This window comes from Bos taurus, chromosome 14 (assembly GCF_002263795.3).
Source record: "Bos taurus isolate L1 Dominette 01449 registration number 42190680 breed Hereford chromosome 14, ARS-UCD2.0, whole genome shotgun sequence".
NCBI lineage: Eukaryota > Metazoa > Chordata > Mammalia > Artiodactyla > Bovidae > Bos > Bos taurus.
Genome location: NC_037341.1, coordinates 30,103,888 through 30,125,270, shown reverse-complemented (window position 1 = coordinate 30,125,270; position 21,383 = coordinate 30,103,888). Strand labels below are relative to the sequence as shown.

The following is a 21,383-nucleotide window of genomic DNA, read 5'->3' as shown; positions in this document are numbered from 1 at the left end:
TTTTGATAGCCCGAGATGTGTGGTAGATTGACGCCCTTTTGAGAGATGGCTTTTCTTCTCACTCTGGTTCTCAGGCTCTCTTTCTCTGCACACTTTAGAGAGATGGTGTGTTATGATCAGCAGAGCGGGCCCTTCTGACACTGCTTCTCTCTGGCGGGGTGGGTAGGGGAGAGCTTGGAGCTAATCACTATCTATGGAAAGTTTGAGTACGTTGGGAAAAAATAAAGATGATTCTGATTTGTTTACCTCTTTCTGAGTTCTGTTTTGCTTTGGCTGAAAGTGAAAAAAGTGTTAGCTGCTCAGTCATGTCCGACTCTGCGGCCCCATGGACTATAGCCCGCCAGGCTCCTCTGTCCAAGGGATTCTCCAGGCCAGAATACTATGGTGGGTAGCTATGCCCTCCTCCAGGGGATCATTCCAACCCAGGGATTGAAGCCAGGTCTCCTGCATTGCAGGCAGATTCTTTATCAACTGAGCCAAGGTTCATTTTTCTTTATTGTCTTTGGGCACAGGAACAAAATTCCCTTTGGGAATCATTTTTCATTTTGTATAAAATTTTTGACGTAAAAAGTTGGTGGTACCTATATATTCCAACTAGACTTTGTCCCTTTTGCCTTTTAAATAAATGAAGCAGAGTGGGAAGTTCACTGAGAGGAAGTTCTCACTGTTGAAATAAGTATGTGGCTCCCTGCTATACTTTGAAACTACCTTTTTTTCCCCCTAATTTTACTTTGGAATAAAGTTCCTTTTTACAAGGAAGCCAAATATGGAAACCACACTATAGTCATCTTGAGAATAGCTTGGGTCCACACAATGGACAGATGGGGAAGGACAGGGAAGCCTGGTGTGCTGCAGTCCACGGGGTCACAAAGAGTCAGACACGACTTAGTGACTGAACAATAACGAAGAAGCTTTTTAGTATCACATCGTCATTCCTCTGAGCTGTGTGGGCCAGGCATAGTGAGGACACCGCTGTGATCACGTTATAGCTGTCTGTATCTGTCGACAGAAAAACTAGACCATCCCAGGCACAAGTGTGAGGACAGTAAAGGCCACCTCAGTGGCGGAGCCTCCCTCCCACTTCCCCGCCTTCTGTTTTTCTTCTTCTCTCTTCCTGTTCTCTTTCTCTCTGCCCTCTGGTGACCAGTGTCTCTTCCCCTCCCAGGCCCCCACTCAGGCCTGTCCTCCTAGAAAGGACTCTGATCGCGTCTACACAGCTGTCCCTCCATGCAGCCTTCCTTCCCTCTTTGAAAATATAGGTGCCTCAGCTTCTTCCAGATCTGGGAAACTCCCCTTTCCTACCACAACACAAATATTCCTTTAGTCCTTATCTCAGGATAAATATAGATAATACAATGCCCCCCTTAACACCTTCAAGGTCTAACCTCACGTAACACTTAACAGCTCATAGCCTATTCTTAGTCCCCTGGACACTTTGTCACTCACAGAAATAGTTGATTGTTTTTCTCTAGATTTTATTTTTAAAAAGAATGTATCTTGCCAGCCAAGGGGCGTGGCGGTGGAAGTGGATTGAGGGTGGCAGTGTACGATGCGCAGAATTCTAGTCACTGGTCCACGTGAGTTAACTTAGGTAGCACTTGGCTTGCCTGTGGGCTTCCCTGGCAGCTCAGATAGTAAAGAATCTACCTGCAGTGCAGGAGACCCAGGTTTGACTCCTGGGTTGGGAAGATCCCCTGGAGAAGGGAATGGCTACCCACTCCAGTATTCTTGCCTGGAGAATCCCATGGACAGAGGAGCCCGGTGGGTTCTAGTTCATGGGGTCGCAAAGAGTCAGACACGACTGAGCAACTAACACCAGCTCTTCTTTAATCATCTCACCCCTTTTTTGTGGAAAAGGTGGCCAAATGATTTCTTCTTAGAGTTGTTAGGGGTTAGTAGAAACCATCTGTGGTTAGCTGCCCACTTGTTTTACAGATGGTGACCTATTAATGCATATTCAGTTCACTACAGTCACCCAAAAGTTAAGGAATTTTATATAGGAAGAGATATTATTGGGAAACAAGTGGGCAGAAGAAAGTTCCTTTTTAACTTGCATTATTTAGTTGGATCTGCTTTCCTTTCAAAGCTGCTTAGCCTGGAATGAATCCTGGATGATGCATGTACTTGGTATCTAAGTTTTCGCTTCTTGCTCATTGGGCTGGTGTGCCCTGTGTTTCTTCTGTGGTGATTTTTCAAGTGATACTGTGAGGAGGACAGGGAAGAAGCTCTGAGTCCCACTACTCCTGGCTTGTCCACTGCAAGGTAGTAGGATATATTTGGCTTCTCTGGTGGCTCAGATGATAAAGAATCTGCCAGCAATACAAGAGACCCAGGTTGGATCCCTGTGTCAGTAAGATCCGCTGGAGAAGGGAATGCCAACTCACTCTATTATTCTTGCCTGCAGAGTCCCATGGACACAGGAGCCTGGCAAGCTACAGTCCATGGGGTCGCAAAGAGTCTGACATGACTGAGCGACTAACATACACACACAGACACACACACGGAAGATATTAGATGTTGCTTTTTGCAGGAAGGAGTTAAGTTACATGAGATGCCAAGAAAGGGCTTGTCACCCCTGAAGGTCACCTGGCACACGAGGGCCCTCGTTGCTGGACCCGTGTTGTCGCCGGAGCCCAGTCCTTACATGTAGAGTCCTGTCCGGAAACCTGTTGAGAGCCATAACGCCGTAGGCAGGCCTGTCCTTTGGTATGTCTTTATATAGGGTAACTTTTCTCTAAGTTACAAATTTTCTTTTCCAAGAAAGCGTTTGTTTCCATTTTCATATAAAAGAATTTCTTCAGTGCCTGTTTCTTGTTGTAACGTATCAACTAAGCATCACTTGCTTTGAAATAATAAATTTCATTGACTTGTATTCTTACTCACTGGTATTAAGTCAGTTGGTATCTTGTGAACTGAAAATAAGAAAAAAATGTTGGATGCAGGTTTTCGTTGTAGTATGGGTGGTACACTTTGACAGATTGGTTCTTGTCAGATTCCTCTGAGGTTCTTGGAGGGAAGACGTTAGCATACCTTTCTTACTGCCGTTTGCCTGAATTCCAGATGAGGGTATTTTACCATTGGATTGCAGCTTCCTTAAAACTCACTCTAGACCCTAGAGATCAATCATTTATTTCATTAGGTTTGGGAAACAGTTTTGGGGAGAACCTATGATTACCTGAATATAGAGAATGAATATACATCCTTTTTTTTTAATTGAAGTGTAACTGACATATTAGCTTGAAGTATACAACGTAGTGATTTACTGTTTGTATACACTGAAAAATAATCACCACATGGGTCTGGTCACCACATATAGAAGTTACATCTTTGTATTATGATGAGAATTTTTAAGATCTGGTATCTTAGCAGCATTCAAGTATGCAGTACACTTTGTCCATCTCCCCACACCCTCACCTCTGGCAACCACCGATCTGTTCTCTGTATCTGTGAGCTCAGGACTTTGTCGTTTGGGTTTAGATTCCATGTAGAGGTGAGATCATACGGCATTTATCTTTCTCTTTCACTTAGCACAGTTCCTCAAACTCCCTCCGTTTGTCACATGAGGCAAGATTTCCTGCTTCTTATGCCTGAGTAATAGCCCATTGCATACATATCACAGTTTCTTTATCCAGTCATGCATCTGTGGGCCCTTAGGTTGATGCCATGTCTTGGCTATTGTAAATAAGCTAGTGAAGATGGGGTACAGATATCTTTTTGAGATAGTGATTCCATTTCCTTCAGATATTTACCCCAAAGTAGAATTGCTCAATCATATGGTAGTTCTAGTTTAAATTTTTTAAGGAACCTCCATTGTTTTCCATAGTGACTACACCAGCTTAAGAATCCCACCAACAGTTCACCAAAGGGTTCCCTTTTCTTCACACCCTTGCCAGCACTTGTTATCGCTTATCTTTTTGATCATAGCCATTCTGACAAGTGTGAGGTAATCCCTTGTTGTGGTTTTAATTTGCGTTTCCCTGGTGCTCAGTGAACAGCTTTTCATTTACCTATTGGCCACTTGTATGTCTTATTTGGAAAACCATTGATTCAGATCCTTTGCTCATTTTTTAAAACTCAGATTTTTTTTTTTTTATTATATGTTCTGAAACATCAATGTATCTGTCCCAAGAAAAATTGGTTGTTACAGCAGTAAAAATAGGACCATAGCCCACTTCTTCACCTGATTCTAGACCACATGGGCTCATATTTGCACCAGTAGAGTGTTACCAAAATTTGAATACATTTTTTAAGTTTTCACTTCTTAAAGGTAGAAGATTTGAAATGGGTTTTTTTTTCTTTCTGTTTGAAGACGATAAGTGAGGTGGTGTTTAAGAGGGCTCTCTTGGCAGCCACATCCTTTTCCCGTGTTGCTCATGCAAACATTGTTCCAGTTAATTTGCTTTTTTTCCTCAGCCATGGGCTTCTCAACAGCTATTCAGGCAGTTTGGATTAGGTTAGCCCAGTAGTCCTTTATCATTATTTGTAAATATTATTACTACACATTTTCATTTAGAACTAGTTGTGTCTTTATATGTTTGTAAGAATCATAGATTTCTTTTGAGAATACAGAATCATGTGTTATGTTATTGTCTGAACGCTGGCAGTAATATATGAGCTTACACACCTTTAAATATAGAGTCTATTTAATTGTTAAATAATACAGCATTTGTAGTCAAGACGCTTTGCTCTGGGACACACCTGCTCAGTTAGGGGGATGGTTGCAAGGAGGTTTTAAGTGCTTTGGGAAATTGAATTAAACTTACTCAGTGTGGATAATTTTCAAAGTTTTCTATCAATTCTAATTATTTATCATCCATTTGTTTGGTTTTTGAAAAATAAAACCAAAAAAAAGTTTTTTCTTAGAATGGAAAAAAAGATGTGATATTTAAAATTCAAAACTGGGAAGATAAGATGTAAATTTTAGATGGACAACAAGTAGGACTTGGTACTCTTTATGTTGTATATTCAAACCCTTATTTGGAAGCACAGTGCAGTTATGTTATTAATATCTTGTATTCCTACTAATGTCTCCTCTCCTTTCTTTTTAGGAAATAGTCTAGTAAGTTTAACCTTTCATTTATTTAGTCTCCATGGATTAATTGAGTACTTCCATTTAGATATGATGAAACTTCGTAGATTTTTAGGTAAGTGATTCTAACCTTACATTTAAGAGTAATATTTATACGGGAACTTGTTACCTTTTCTCTCAGTTATATCAGCTATGGCTTTAAAACTAACTGCCCCAAAGTTAGTGTTTTGAAGCAACACATGTGTGCGGAGCCCTGAGTCTGTGGGCTGCTGCTGGTCTGGCTGAGCTTGTTTGTGTCCCTGCCCGGGACACTGGATGAGCTGCATGGCAGCTTCACGGGCCTTGGCTGGGCCCTTCCCAGGGGCACTGGGCCTGACCCAGCTCAGCTCTACGTGGTCTACTGTTAAATTAAAGGGAGGCAGAGGAGTTTGGCACCGTCACAGAGTCACATTAAAAACAAAAAACAGGAACTTCCCTGGGGGTCCAGTGGCTAAGACTCAGTGTGCCCAATGCAGGAAGCCTGGGTTTGATCCCTGGTCAGGGAACTAGATCCCGCATGCTGCAGCTAAGATCCAGTGCAGCGAGATAAATAAAATAATTTTTTTTTTTTAATTATTATTTTACAATGAGCCGAGCTTGTTCAAAGTGCGGTGGCCAGTTTTTAGGAGACCGCTGGTGTGTCCAGAGCTCAGGCTGGACGCTGGCACCTTCCCATCCACCACAACCCTATTGCCGGAGCTGGTCACAGGGGGGACTGCACCCCTGGGTGGGGAGCTGTGAGGGCCCAGTGCCATGGGTGGGGGCACCAGGGGCCTGGTGAGCTGGAGCCCCTTTATCCACAGTCTCCCATGTCAGCCACAACTTTCTCACAAAGACAACACAACTTCTGTCCTTTCCTCACTTCTTGAAGATTAAACCCTTAAATGATTAGGTACGTGGCACTTGGATCTTCTCTTTTCCTGATCCCTGAAATCTCTTGACAGCAACCTCCAAGGATTATTTTGACTATGTTTTAATGTACAGAGTGATATTTAAGAGCACTCTGCCAGGAAACAAATTGGGGTCATTCACTAAATAAATGTGTTAGAAGAAAATTAGCATAAGGATTCTTTCTTATTTTTTTAAGGAAGAAGAGAATATTTTCTTTCCTCTTAAGTAGCTAACTAAGAGAAGATATCTAGGACTTTTTGAAAGACTGCTAATGCATATTTATTTATAAATTGTATGTCTGTAATATGTACTAATACATAAATTATACAAGCACATACAAACGTAGATATTAACGAGAGTATTTAAAAAGCTATTTTAAAGGATGGAATCAGAGTCAGTGGAAAGTTCCAGTGCTCTTCGCCCCTCACCTGTGTGTCCTAGTGTACCACTTTGGGGTTGGCTCACGGTACCGGGCACCACTGGGCCGAGTGCAGGGCTGCTGGGGCCGTGGTGCAGGTTTGATGGTGGCGGGTTTGGCTGGACCCCTTGGTCTCGTCTCCTTTTTCATGGTTAACGTAACTGACGCTGAGCAGAGGAGGCAGATGAACAGGTCATCCTTCCCGCACTCCTAAAAAACTAATTCCAGATCCAAAACTCACCTCACTGATAAAGCATCCTGGAATCCACACACATTCCCCAATGTCTGTACTCGTATTGCATCAGAGATGTTTGTTCTCTAACGGATTCATCGTTCCTGTAACAGCACCTAGCACAATACGTATTTATTGAATGAATTGTACTCCTTTTACTTAACTAAAATTCTTTTTAAAGTAAACAACAGTCAAAGGAGTTTGGCACAATGAGATTGACATTTTAAAAGAGAAGAAGAAAAAAAATAATTTTACAAATTTGACATGAATACCTTCTCGTTTTAAAAGTTTCAAACGAGTTAGTCACAGTGGTGGTCATGTGAGTTCTGGAGTGGTTATCATCTCTCTGAATTGAACAGTTAGCTGATAGCCACGTGAGTAGGGTAAGTGGGAAATACATAATTGTTGCAATTTTTGCACTTGTAAGTGCCTCCTGTTTGCAATTAAATTGGGGGTCTTTTTTCCTTTGATGCAGTGATGATTCAAGAAGATTACCACAGTCAGAACCCTTACCACAATGCAGTCCACGCTGCCGACGTTACTCAGGCCATGCACTGTTACCTAAAAGAACCTAAGGTAAGGTGCCGGCGTTTACAGTCAGCCAGAGCCCTGAGCAAACTCTCTTGATTTAATTTCAAGCACTTCCTTAAGTTAGTGATTTTGTTGTTGTTTACTCTCTCAGTCATGTCTGCCTCTTTGTGACCCCATGAGCTGTAGCCCACCAGGCTCCTCTGTCCATGGAATTCTCCAGGCAGGAATACTGGAGTGGGTTGCCAGTTCTTCCTCCAGGGGATCTTCCCACCCAGGGATTGAACCCACCTCTCCTGCATTGGCAGGCGGATTTTTTTTTTTAACCACTGAGCCACCTGGGAAGCCCTAAGTTGGTGATTTAATCAGACTCAGAAGCTTCCTTCTCAGGAATGAGATGTAGCAGGATCAAGTTTGCAAATGTGGCTGTATTTTTAATCACACTTTAAGCTAGAGAATCGAGGTGATTGTCGAGAGCAAGGCTGCAAAAGCCCAAGCAAGGGCCAAGCCATCCAGCTTCTCCACGCGAGTCATCTGGCGATTACACTGAGCTCCATGAGGACAGGGATGGCATTGGTGTCATGTCCAGTGATGAATAGGGAGCTGTGAGACTGAAGTGGGAGAAATTACAGAACTGTCCTGGCTGTGGAGGGAGAACAAAGCAGACAAGACCAGCAACCCAGCTGCTGCCCGTGAGGGGCCGTTTCTGTAGCCGTGGGGCAGGAGAGAGGTGGGCAGTTGGTGAGGTCTTTGGAAATCAGAATGAGGAGGATGTGGTGTCTGGATGCCTTTGTTGGGGGTGAAGTAAGAAGAGGGATGGGTGGATACCGCCCTGAGCAGCTGAGGGAATTGCTGAGAGGGAGAGAAGGTAGAAGAGGGGAGAGGCCCGGGGAGATGGTGAGCTCCATTGTGGATGTGTGTGGTTATGCCTGTCCCTGCCATATCCAAGTGGAGGGATCTAGTGAAGAGGTGGATAGGAGTCTGCAGTAAAACAGAGAAGTCAGAGTTGGGGGTCATCAGCCATAGATGTAATGGAAGCCATGTTTGCTCATGGACGTTTCCTGTTCTAGAGCTGGTAAAATTACATCCGCCCTCCCTTAGGCCTGCTTCTAGACTCCTCTCCTCTGGGGTCTTAGTTCCAGCTAGATGTTGGGAGGGAAGCAGGCTGACAGGGCCAGTTTGTGCCAGTTGATGCCAACTCCAAGAATACAGCCACGTGGGTGCCACTCTTCTGGTTTTTCAAGAGATTGTGGAATATGTGAAAATACCCAAATTAAAAAACCAATTTTATTGTGGCATCATTCATATACAGTGATAAAAATGGATACGTTTTATGCATGTACACCCAGCTGCCCCAATTTTTAAATTAAACTGTAAAAAAATACTCGGGGGGAAAAAAAAACAAACCTCTGGGCCAAGCCTCAAGTTTCTCTTTGACAGTCTTGTGGGAGAAATTGGTACTTCACCACCACACAGCCAGGGAAGTGGACCGATGGAACTAAGTGCTGCATTCCAGGGGACCTGAGCCGGTGCGGGGGTAAACCTGGTCCACAGGCTGTGGGGGCCTCACCCTCCCACTGGCCACGCCCAGCCGGAAGCCAGGGCTGCGGAGCGATGCCGGGCACAGGAGGGGAGAGTGTGCGGGCGAATACGGATGCAGAGGCCGTCTTAACCCGTGCACGTCTGGCAGTGGTGACGTGAAACACTTTTTGCCAGTGTAGCCCTGATCATCCTTATTTTAAACACTTTTCACCATGAACATACTCAAAAAGATGGTTTATACTTTAGCTGTCATCTTAGTTACGCTTGTTTCAAATGAAGCCGTGTAAGGGTGAGCCGGGTCCACGACCTCCCCACGGGCAAGGGACTGCATCATACCACGCTTCCCGCCAGGGGCGTGAGTGGACAGCACGTGACAGGCACGCCTTGGCCTGGACGAACGGTCAGAGAAACACGAGGGGAGGAGACCGTGGAGAGTCTCATTCAAGGCTGATTTAGAACAGCTGTTGTCATGGTACAGTTCGTTGCAGACACGTCTGTAATCAGTTATTCCTCGCCACCGTCTAGCTTGCCAACTCTGTAACTCCTTGGGACGTCTTGCTGAGCTTAATTGCAGCTGCCACTCATGATCTGGATCATCCAGGTGTTAATCAACCTTTCCTCATTAAAACTAACCATTACCTGGCAACTTTATACAAGGTGAGTGCAAGCTCTTCCTCTAAGTTTAATATTCTTGTATTCTAGAAAATGGGTCACGTTTTAAAGGAGTAAAAGTAAATTGGTTCTCAGTGAATGTTAGAATTTTAACCAGCTTGATATTACTTAGAAATATTGCTTTATGTTCAGAAAAAGACTTACCCTTTGCTGATTCAGATCTGCCCTTTTTGTTTTGTTTTGTTTTGTTTTTTTGGTAGAATACCTCAGTTCTGGAAAATCACCACTGGAGATCTGCAGTGGGGTTATTGAGAGAATCTGGTTTATTCTCACATATGCCATTAGAAAGCAGGTAGGTTAAGACAAAATTAATTATTTATGAACTGTGGATATTAAGTTGGAAAAACAATTATTTAAAGTTTTTAAGATTATGTTGTTATATTCAGGTATTCCACAATTTGGGGGTGAAAATGAAAGTCGCTTAGCTGTGTCCAACTCTTTGCAATCCCATGGACTGTAGCCCACCAGGCTCCTCTGTCCATGGGATTGTCCAGGCAAGAATACTGGAGTGGGTAGCCATTCCCTTCTCTAGGGGATCTTCCTGATCCAGGGATTGAACCCAGGTATCCCACATTGCAGGTGGATTCTTTACTATCTGAGCCACCAAGGAGGCCCCAGTTGGGGGGTAGGTTATCTTATTTTACAAATTTGTATCAAAATTTTAGTCATTTACACCTATTCTGAAATAGTAGCATTTTTTTTTTTCAGTGAATTTTTATGAAGGATCAATCCACAGATACTACAAAATGCACTCTGGATACACAGTGGCTCAGTCATGTTTACCACTTATTTATGTAAATAGAATTACATATTTCCATTTTATACTCTTGAATAAAACCTTAATGTAAAGGTAAATTGGATAGAAAGTAAACAATCTGTATAATAAATCGATTCATTAAAATCTGTTTTAGGAAAAATAATGAAGAGAAAGAATGGAAAACCTAGTATTTTTTTTTTAGACATCAGTGTCATTTGATGTCAAGCAGACCATCTGAGTGGGACTTCCCAGGTGGCTCAGTGGCAAAGAACCCACCTGCCAATGCAGGAGACACAGGTTTGATCCCTGGGTCAGGAAGGTCCCCTGTAGGAGGAAATGGCAACCCACTCTAGTATTCTTGCCTGAAGAATTCCACAGACAGAGGAGCCTCAGGGGCTATAGTCCATAGGCTCTCAAAGAGTCGGACACGACTGAATGACTGAACAACTAAGCGTGCGCGCACACGCGCACACACACACACCATTTGAAAAGCTAACAAAGAGCACTAACTTAAAGGAGCCCGATACGGGGGTATTGTCAACAGAATCTCGTCATTGGTCCACCAGCAAAAGCTTTTAATGGTGTCTCATCCCGAGAAGGTGACCTGGGGAAACGATGTCAGTGGGTATCAACTGCCTAATTCTAGAGAAAGGGGAACATAAAAATGCGTTAGGATGACAAGGTTTAAGTTACCGTCACTGCTGTTTCCTTTTTCTTTCCCTTTCTCAATTTAAAAGAACTTTATAAAACAACAGTTTTTGGTAATGATCATAAGAAAAAAGGTGGACTTTAAAAAAAATTTTTAAGTCTGTATTCATGGCTACCATTTGGAGTTTGACAATACTTCTGGTAAGTAAAATTGTTTCTTGTCGTCGTACAAATATATAAAAACTATTTAAACCACCATATACTAACTGGTGTTAGTATATATAAATGCTCTTTTTCTTGAATAAGATGGATTAAATTGTTTGCTTTATTATTCCCTTTTTATCATGTGTTGCATTTGATGTTAATCCTGTTGAATTCTCATATTTGTTTCAAATAAAAACTGAAAATCAGGAATACTACACAATTGTGTCCTTTTATGTCTTCTTTCTTTAGGGTTTTATTTAATATTCGATATTGTGAGCTTTTTAATCTATAATGATCAGCTCTTTACTGATCATTATACAAAGAAAACATTGGCGATGGCCCATTGAAACAAAAGGAATTTTTGAACATTCTTCCTATTTGACTTGAGAAAGCTTTTTAGATGATATATTTGTTATCTGTATTAACATATTACATTTTCCCTTCCAGAAAATTTGAACAGTCTTACAGATAATTGATTCTTGAATTTGGCTCTGAAAATATAATTGAATCTAAACTGTATTACATCGCTTGGTGGAGCTTCATTAGCGTTTACTCAGACATATTTTCTCATGTCTGCAGGAGTCAGTCGTCGAATAGTCCGTTCCTCCTCCATCTGACCCTCATCCTGCATCTCAGGCACCCAACAAAGAATCCAGAGTTTTTCCCTACATCACAGCAAAAAATTTTCTCAAGCAACATGTCAATTGTACATCACTTATTTTTTTTAAGGCATATAATTCCACCTTAAGACCTTCCTTTCGGAGTGTTTGCCAAGTGGTATTTTCCTACAAGCTCTCTAGGTCTTGGATTGACCATTGTAGTAGGTTTTTAAAAATGCATTCCTTAAAACCCATATTTTTCAGTAGGTTAAAAGTTGAATGGCAGAATATCTTAGAGCTCAGTAAAGCTTTCTGCATATTAAGATTAAGGGAAAAATAATTAAGAAGTAGCTATTCAACTGAAATCCTTGTGTTTCTCTGTCTGTTTCTCTACTTCCAGACAACAGATGGAGGCTCAGATAGGCGCTCTGATACTGGCCACAGACATCAGCCGCCAGAATGAATACTTGTCCTTGTTTCGGGCCCATCTGGACAAGGGCGATCTACATCTGGAAGATGCCAGGCATAGGCACTTGGTCTTACAGGTAAAATGTGGCCTGGAAAAATTCTATTTCTAGGGCAGATCGTTAGAATAAAAATGAAATGTTCTCATGTAGTTCTCTGAGTGGTTAAATCTTGAGAGCAAGCTGTGGTCTGCAAAGTGTCACACAAGGCTACACAGGAAAGGGCCATCACTTTTGTCTTTTTCACACTTGAGATTTCTAACAGTAAAACAGTGTTTACAAGATGCGGTACCAGTCAACAGTAGCAGCTTTTTTTTGTTGTTTCGTTTTTTGGCTGTGCCGCATAGCACACAGGATCTTAGTTCCCTGACCAGGAATTGAACCTGTGCCCCCTGCATTGGATGCACAGAGTCTTAACCACTGGATGGCCAGGGAAGTCCCAAACAGCATTTTATTTTAACAAGTTCTCACACATGAAAAATGAGAAATGACTGATTGGTTTGTAGCTTTCTGATTAATATAGTTCTGTGTTAGCTGTCTGGAATTATCAAGCATGTTCAGTTTGGTTAGCAGGCTTTCAGCACCTCTATAAAATAATTGCTGTAACTAACAGTATCATAAACTCAGTGTGAAAATGAAAGTCGCTCAGTCGTACCCCAACTTTTTTCATCCCCATGGACAGAGGAGCCCATCAGACTTCCTCTGTCCATGGGATTCTCCAGGCAAGAACACTGGAGTGGTTGCCATTTCCTTCTCCAGGGGATCTTCCTGACCCAGGGATCGAGTCTGCTGCAGACTCGCATCTGCTGCATTGGAGGCAGATTCTTTACCATCTGAGCCACCAGGAAAGCCCCAAACTCAGTGTAAAGGATAACAGATGTCCTGTTGCAACATTTTCTTTTTTAAGGTGTTCTTTTCCTGCTATTAGAGTATATTTAAACTTGGTACATTTGAAATTTTACTTTTTTTCTTAAGATAGTTTCAATATTTTGCTTGCTAGATGGCTTTGAAGTGTGCCGATATTTGTAACCCGTGTCGGACCTGGGAATTAAGCAAGCAGTGGAGTGAAAAAGTAACAGAGGAATTCTTCCATCAAGGCAAGTTACAGTGTTGAGTGTTGAGTGATCACCTGTCCATTTCATTTTTTGGCATCATATGAATAAAATAACTTAGACAATTAAAGTAACTTAGACAAAATAACTGCTAGACAGCTGTAGAGTCTAGCAGTAGGTGCCTGATAGTTTTAGTGGCGGTTCACAATAGATGGATATAGAACCAGTAATGCACAATTTGGGGACCTGTTTTGAAAAAATCAGCAGTTGTCTTTTGAAATGATCTGATGTGTGTGCATTTATGAATAGACATAGAGCAAGTTGGGAGTTTTGCTGTACAGAAAGATTGTCCCGCCCTTGCTCCATCCTTGTCCCGTGTGAAGGATATGGCCATAGGACATATTTTGTGAATTAAAGCCAGAAAGATAAAGATCTTCATTCCATGCGTCTTCCTTTTAGAAATCTTAAGTTTTAAACTAAAATGCTGTGACAGAATTACAATCCTGGGATAACATCTAGTTAAGTTTTCCACCCTCTCCATTTGAAATAGGTTATCAGCTTGGCAACCTTTTCTATGTGTGAATAACTTAAAATTTAAAAAAGAACTAATTTAGAAGGCGTCCTCTCATGAGGATTAAGTATGTTACATTTTTCCTAAGGAATTTACAGGTAAGATGAAGACTTTAATTATATTTTTAACCAATAAGGTATAGTCCACATAAAGAATTCTCTTTCTCTTTTTTAAATTTCTAGGAGATATAGAAAAAAAGTATCATTTGGGTGTGAGTCCACTCTGCGATCGTCAGACTGAATCAATTGCCAACATCCAGATTGGTAACTATACATACTCAGATATAACTGGTTTTTAAAATGCCATTCACTTTAATTTTGTCAGGAAGAGAGGTACATCTGAAATATAAATATTAAAATGCTTATTTCTAATTTTTAAATAATCTTATTCCTGGATTTTTTTTTGACCCTTATAATTTACTCTCACTTGATTTTAGTTGGTAAAAAGCAGAGCAGGTCCAGTGGTTAAGAATCTGCCTTCCACTGCAGGGGACACAGATTTGATCCCTGGTTGGGAAAGATCTCATGCACTGGGGTGGCTAGGCCTGTGTGCCACAACCACTGAAGCCCATGTGCCTAGAGCCCGTGCTCTGCAACAACAGAAGGCAGTCACTGCAACAAGAAGCCTGCGCATGACTAGAGAAAGCCCGTGCACAGCAAAGAAGACCCCGCACAGCCAGAAATTAAATAGTTAAAAAGCAAGCAGAAAAAAAAAAAAAAAGCAAGCAGAGCAGGTTGCAGTAACTTTCTGTTCTAAGATGGAAAGAATAGGAACTTCCCTGATGGTTCAGTGGTTAAGAATCTGCCTGCCAATGTAAGGGACACAGGTTTGATCCCTGGTCCAGGAAGGTCCAGGAAGGCTTCCCTGGTGGCTCAGAGGTTAAAGCATCTGCTTCCAATGCGGGAGACCCGGGTTCGATCCCTGGGTCGGGAAGATCCCCTGGAGAAGGAAATGGTAACCCACTCCAGTATTCTTGCCTGGAGAATCCCATGGACGGAGAAGCCTGGTAGGCTACAGTCCACGGGGTCGCAATGAGTCGGGCACAACTGAGCGACTTCACTCACTCACTCACTCACCAGGAAGATCCCACATGCTGTGGGGCAACAGAGCCCATGCACCTGCTCTCTGCAACTAGAGGAAAGCCCACGTACAGCAATGAAGATCCAGTGCGGCACTCCCCTCCCCAGCCCCCAGACCCCAAAAAAAAAGAAACTCTGTCACTCTGGAACCACTAGACCTGATTGCCAGTGAACACTTGCAACCTCAGGCTCTTCTGCTCCACCTGCTGGTTGAAGCTGACTCTGCAGCACTGCGCACAGGCCCCTGTAACCTGGCCTCAAGTCGTCTCCCCAGCACCCACCCTCTCTTTTACCTTCAGCAACTTGGGACCCCACTGGGCTCTGCACAGCCACACCTGTGTGAAGGCAGGAGTCCCAGGCACGTGGGCTGTCCTGGGACAGTTAAGTAGACTCACAAATGGTTGGGCAGCTCCTGACTCACAGCCACCCAAGACAAGCGCTGCTGGGCTCCTCTTCTTCATTTGCCCAGTTTATACAGTTAGCAGGTGTTGGTCTTTGTGACCTCAAATCCTAAGGGAAAGTGGGGCTTGGAAAGATTCTCCTTCTAGGGTAAGTCAGGGAACTGTTAGAATAAACTCAGTGCTAAGCAGCAGTTACCCGGAGCCAGCGTGTGGTCAGTAAGCAGAAGTCATGTTGAGTCGATAGGTTTTCTTCTGTGATAGGAGCCCTGGGTCTGTCGTGTGCGGGGTGAGAGTGAGGCACGTGACCCGGCACCCTGTGGTGTCTGGGACAAGAATAGAGAGGGGCACGTGGACAGGGACAATTAAGTGGATTCAACAAGTGGTTGGACTGCTCATAAGTCCAGGGTGCCTCCCGACTCTGTCTGTGGCCCCGGCCTGAGTACTGTTACTGGGTGCTTAAGACCTCAAAGAATCCCAGGGAACAGAGAGCGTGGAGAGACAGCTAGTCTGTTGGATGGGAGAAACAGGATGCAGATGCTCTGAGCCGGTTGGAATGGTGGGAGAATCAAAGAACAGGGATCCAGGCCTTCCAGTGGTTAAGAATTTGCCTGCCAATGCAACAGGAGAAGCCACTGCAATGAGAAGCCCCAACCACAACTAAAGAAAAGCCTGCGCAGCGACAAAGGCCCAGCACAGCCACAAATTTGTTTTTTAAAAAAAATTTTTTTAAAGGCTGAATGATACTCCATTTTTAAAAAAGAAAATGGATCCTGTGAAACCAGTGGTAATAAAGTCCTACATTTGGGTACAAGACCCCAGCTGCTCATGATCTGACTGCAGCACCTAGAAAAAGATGGGGCTCTGGGCGCAGGATCAGCCAGACTGGGGGTATGAGGGTGGCTGCTGCCAGAGGCTGAAATGCTCTCTCACCACAGTGGTGATGTTTTTCTCGTGTCCTGTCTCTCCTCACCAGAACATTCCTCGTGGCAGGCACATCTCGACTATTCACTGCTGAGCCCTGGCCAACCCAAAGCAGTGCTTGGCATAGAGTAGGTTCTCAGTTAACTCGTGTGGAGGAGATGGGAGACCCGGAAGAAAGCTGTGTTTCCAGTATCGGCACTGCTACTTCAGAGACCAGAATTGGTACACTTAAAATTCAACCATCAGACCATATGTGACTTTTCTGATTAAAAGTAGTGGGCGCTAACTGCTTTGCTTCCATGACATTTAAAAATATATATATTATTTGGCTGCACAGGTCTTAATTGTAGGATCTTCAGTCTTCGTTACAACACGTGGGATCTTTACTTGCACCATGCAAACTCTTTATTGTGGCGTGTGGGATCTACTGCCCTGACCAGGGCACGAAGCCAGGCCTCCTGCATTGGGAGCACAGACCAGCAGGGAAGTCCCACCACTGAGACTTTCTTGTTGGCTAAGTGGACCGTGTGTAGTTTGTGGTCCATAGAGTCTTTCCCTGAGAAGAAAGTTTTAGAGATGAAAAAAATTTTAAACTGTTAACAGTGATAGAATTTGAATGTGTATTTTCGTGTCCTTGATCAAAAGTTTAGGAAGATGATGTTATATTTGCTTTTGTTAAGGTGTTTCCTAGGAGGCTTCTTCCACCCTGTGTAAGATACTGTGTAGTATTATTAAGTCAGATACAGTGTGGGCTCGAGTACTGTGTAACCCAGAGATGCAGGCTGTCCTGAAATCGCCTTTCCTTTTCTGACTGAATTAAGGGAGATCGGTGGTATGAGCTGTCCATAAAGTAGGCCTAGTACACTTCCATCTTCACTTTAGTGATGGTTTAATCTTTGTTCTTCTTAGACTTGTACTTGGTGTCATGTTGTTGTGTAGTTGCTAAGTAGTGTCTGACTCTTCGTCACCCCATGGGCTGTAACATGCCAGGCTCCTCTGTCCGTGGGATTTCCCAGGCAAGGATACTGGAGCGGGTTGCCATTTCTTCCTTCAGGGGATCTTCCCAACCCAGGTCTCCTGCATTGGCAGGCAGATTGTTTATCACCAGGGAAGCCATGGTGTTGTGAGTTTTGGCTTTATAAATTCTGAGGTATCAGTACATAGAAGCTGCCCTATGCTCATGATGAGGGGTGATGATCACCCCCGACTGATGGCAGAGCTGCTGCACCTCGGTTCCGGTCTCGTCACCCGCAGCCCAGGAGACCCCCTTAGCTCTAGCAGTCTTGCGGGAACCAGCCCTCGGACCCACTGAGCTCTGCTGCAGGGCCACCGCAGTTTTGCTGAAACATTGATAGAAGGATGTGGTTGGTGCAGCTGAGAGGAATCATCAGCAGAGATGTGCTGCGTTTGTCAGCTCACCTTCACTTCAAGTTTCATTACGTTGCTTACATAGATTCTTCGAGAAGGTATGTAAATTTTCACACATGTCTAGAAAAATAAGAGCTAGATAGTACTGGAATAGGGCTTAAGAGAGTAGACTCTGTATTGACATTTGAAAGTTTCAGAACACACACAGAGGCCTTTTCTCCTTGTTTCCTCAGGTTTTATGACCTATCTTGTGGAGCCTCTGTTCACGGAATGGGCCCGGTTCTCCAATACCAGGCTGTCCCAGACGATGCTCGGACACGTGGGGCTGAACAAAGCCAGCTGGAAGGGACTGCAGAGAGAGCAGCCCAGCAGCGAGGACGCTGATGCTGCATTCGAGGAGTTGAGCTCACAGTTATTACCTCAGGAAAACCGGTTACCCTAACCCCCAGAACCAGTGGACAGATGCCTCCTAGAGGTTGTTAGAAATGTGAAACGGGGTCTTGAGGTGAGAGAACTTACTCTTGACTGCCAAGGGAAATGAATGATGCCAGCATTATTTATTTCCAAGATTTCCTCTGTTGGATCATTTGAACCCACTTGTTAAGGACAAGACCCGAACCTACAGCAATATGCATTTGGCTTTTTGTGGGAGACCTTGAAGAGGCGCAGCGCCTGGCAGGAGCGAAACGGAGGGAATAAACGAGGAAGTTTTTGCAGGAAGGATTGCAGTGGCTCGTGTGCTCTTCGAAGCATCATCGTGAAGCTTGAACTGAAGCCTTCAGCAGAAATCTTCGGAATTTAACCAGCATGATGCAAACAGTGTGTATCGGTACCTTCCACTGATTCTGTCGGAGAAAATGGAAATGTGAAGTGCCCAGTGTCTGCACCTCTGGCAGGACTCAATGTTTACAAACCAACTCTTGAAATATTGGTTCTCAATTTGCCTTGGAGCATGATTGTGAAGGAACCACTAAGAATTCTGAAGATCAAACCTAGAACTGCAGCTCTTTCTCCCCCTCCCCCGGTTTGCCTTTTTTTCCTTCGGATGCCACCAAAGCCTCCCATTTGCTCTGGTTTATTTCGTGCACTGGAGACTGAGCATTTATCATAGAGTGCCGCCGAGCTTTCACTCCAGTGCTGTTTGGCAATGCAATTTTTTTTTAACTTTGGTTTTTAATTTGGGGCGGGCGGGGCAGAACCCCAGTGTCCTAGCTGTGTGATGATTCCGCGGTGAAGACATTGCATGTTGTCTTCACTACTGTACACTTGACCTGCACATGCAAGAAAACAAAAAAAGGTGGAATGTTTCAAACACCATAATCAGCTCAGGGTATTGCCAATCTGAAATAAAGTGGGATGGGCCAGTGTGTCCTTCAGAGCAAGGGTACTAAAGTCCCTCTCGCTGCAGGGAGTGAGAGGTATGTCGTGTGTGTGTGGATGTGTGTGTGGGGCACGCTCGTGCATGTGTGACTGTGCATGTGTTCTATTTATCCACGTGGCAAGGATCGGAGACGTCGGCTTTTATTTATTATTGTAGAATGTGACGTAGTGAGCAGCCACACGTGGGAGGGGAAGGGAGGTCGGCCGTGAGAGATGATGGCTCCAGACGCCAGATGCCTTAACTATGCACCAAGCTAAGTGACCAAACTTCTTGTTTTGATTTGAAAAAAAGTGCATTGTTTTCTCGTCCCTCCCTTTGACGAAACGTTCCCCTTCGACGGGCCTTTTGATGTGAACAGATGTTTTCTAGGACAAAAAAAAAAATCTAAGGACTAATTTTAAATTTAACAAACATTCCACTTTTGTAATTTGTTTTAAATTGTTTCATGTATAGTAAGCACAACTGTAATCTAGTTTTAAGAGAAACCGGTGCTTTCTTTTAGTTCAATTGTATTTCCCTTGTTACTGTAAAAGACTGTTTATTAATTATGTTTACAGTTTGTCGCAACAGCCATTTTCTTGGGAGAAAGCTTGAGTGTAAAGCCATTTGTAAAAGGCTTTGCCAGACTCATTTTAATATGTGCCTGTTGCTGTTCACTTTTGATGAATAAAACCTATCTTTTCACATTTTTATCTTTGATATTTACCTTATAAGTCAGTCTGTGGGAAAGGATAAGGCAAAGTTACCAAGAACTAAGCGTCCACTTCTTGATTCTAGCCCTGGCTCACAGGACTTGCTCAGGTGTCGCTGGGTGCAGGCATCATCCTGTGAGCTCACCTGTCACCTGCACCTCACAGGTGAGATGCCGAGGCCCGGGGCATAGATGGCTGAGTCCTCACAGCCCGGAGAAGTCAGCTCTGAGCCCAGTCTTTGGTCTCACCTGTCACCTGCACCTCACAGGTGAGATGCCGAGGCCTGGGGCATAGATGGCTGAGTCCTCACAGCCTGGAGAAGTCGGCTCCGAGCCCGGTCTCTGGTCTCCACAGCCCTTTGTTCCCACGGCGGGAACCTCAGGCCCTCGTGCAGGTACCAGAACACCACTTGTGTTGGCATTTTTAAAGTCAAGTAATAGGAAATGGCCACCTGATTCTGCTTGACTGGTTTCAGTGTAAGAAAGGCACCACTGGGCCTCTCCTCGGTCTCCCCAAGCCCGTTTCATTGGAAGGGGTAAGTGTAAACTCTGAACGCAAACATACTGTCATCTACTGTCATCATTTGCATAGAAGAGTGAGGACCAGTAGAAGTACAGCGTGAGCCAAGTAGGTGATTGTCGATTCTGGAGTAATCACATGTTTTAAAAAAAGATGAAATTTATTCCAGCATGTCTAGAATATTCTATCATTTAGATATGTAGCCACAAAACAAGAGAAAAAAAAATAGGTAGCCATTATTAAAAAGCGACTATTGAGATGTTTTGCATTCTTTTCTCTGTTACCAAGTCTCTGCAATCTGGCGTGTCCTTGACGCTTACAGCACATCTCAGTTTGGGCCAGCTGTGTCTCAGGTGCCCGGTCTCCACGTGTGGCTCGTGGCCACCACGCTGGACTGCTGGGTGCTGAAGTCTGATGGAGGCGAATCTGACACACTCTGTGTGGTGAGGAAACTTGCGACTCACAGACCTAGTATGACAGCATGTGGAGAGCAGAACTGTCTCACAGCAAACTCAACTGCAACCAAACTCACAGAAACTAATTGCTTTTTTCCCATTAGTAGTTTAATTTACAATGAGAAAGGTAACTATCAATCATTCTTTCATTTTAGGCAGATCTCCTTGGGAAGCTAAATTACAATCAGCTGGTTACTTGCGCATGGATTCCGAGCCAGGGAAGCAAGGTCCCTCACGCATCCTATAAGGAGGCGCCGACTGATGCTCGTGCTCGGGTGGACCGTGGTTCCCTGGACGAGGCTAGAGACTGAGTCCCAGGAGCTGCATCTGCACGTCCGCTTGACTGGCATGTCTAGTAGGTATGTCAGACCCTCAGCCGCAGGCGGCCTGGGCTCCGCCTGCCAGGCTATGCTTGCTGCTGCTTATCTGACTTGTGTTTGATGTTCAGAGGAATATCCTATTTCCATTCTTGAGGGAGAGACACCTGAGTGTGCTCCCGTTCCCTGCCTACGGGTAAGTAAACCCACGGCAAAGATATGTGTTGTTACATATATGTGGGACGAGCGTCGACAGCCCTGCTTCATAGCACCTGTGTATTCTTGAACATTGATTTTTCTAGAAAAATTTGAGGAAACAGTACAATAATTCAGAAAACTTGAGGAAATAGGAATTTAGAAGATCACATTTTTAAATAAGTATTATGGAAGGGAATGCAAAGTTCATATGAATTTTTAAGATAAAATGGGAGACTTCAAAGGAATTGTCGAGCACTGTAGCAGATTGCCGGGGCCCTGGGGCAACCTTTAGTGCTGGGGGCAGCACCTCTGCTATAGGCTCAAGGTCCTCAGAACATTTTGGTAAGCCTTAGCTTAACAAAACCAAACAAGCTGGTTCCTGGTCAGTACTTGTATTCTGTCAATG

At 43.8% G+C, this 21,383-nt stretch overlaps 1 protein-coding gene across 9 annotated transcripts in view; it reads left to right on the top strand.

Moving 5' to 3' along the window:
* PDE7A (phosphodiesterase 7A) overlaps positions 1 to 21,383 on the top strand; it is a 113,994-nt gene that overhangs the window by 87,194 nt on the left and 5,417 nt on the right. For 5 of the 9 annotated variants that reach the window (XR_009490490.1, XR_009490493.1, XR_009490492.1 and 2 more), the window contains exons 6-13: positions 5,049 to 5,144; positions 7,085 to 7,185; positions 9,205 to 9,336; positions 9,552 to 9,643; positions 11,960 to 12,104; positions 13,024 to 13,120; positions 13,829 to 13,909; positions 20,618 to 20,821. Coding sequence is in view for 3 of the 9 variants with exons in the window: in XM_003586888.6 (XP_003586936.1) it covers positions 5,049 to 5,144; positions 7,085 to 7,185; positions 9,205 to 9,336; positions 9,552 to 9,643; positions 11,960 to 12,104; positions 13,024 to 13,120; positions 13,829 to 13,909; positions 17,649 to 17,857 (953 nt within the window). In the remaining 6 variants the exon portion in view is untranslated. Of the gene's footprint in view, positions 1 to 5,048; positions 5,145 to 7,084; positions 7,186 to 9,204; positions 9,337 to 9,551; positions 9,644 to 11,959; positions 12,105 to 13,023; positions 13,121 to 13,625; positions 13,804 to 13,828; positions 13,910 to 16,099; positions 17,514 to 17,648; positions 19,483 to 20,617; positions 20,822 to 21,383 lie in introns of those variants that run through there. The other 4 variants (XM_003586888.6, XM_005215497.5, XR_003038066.2 and 1 more) reach the window with 3 other exon arrangements.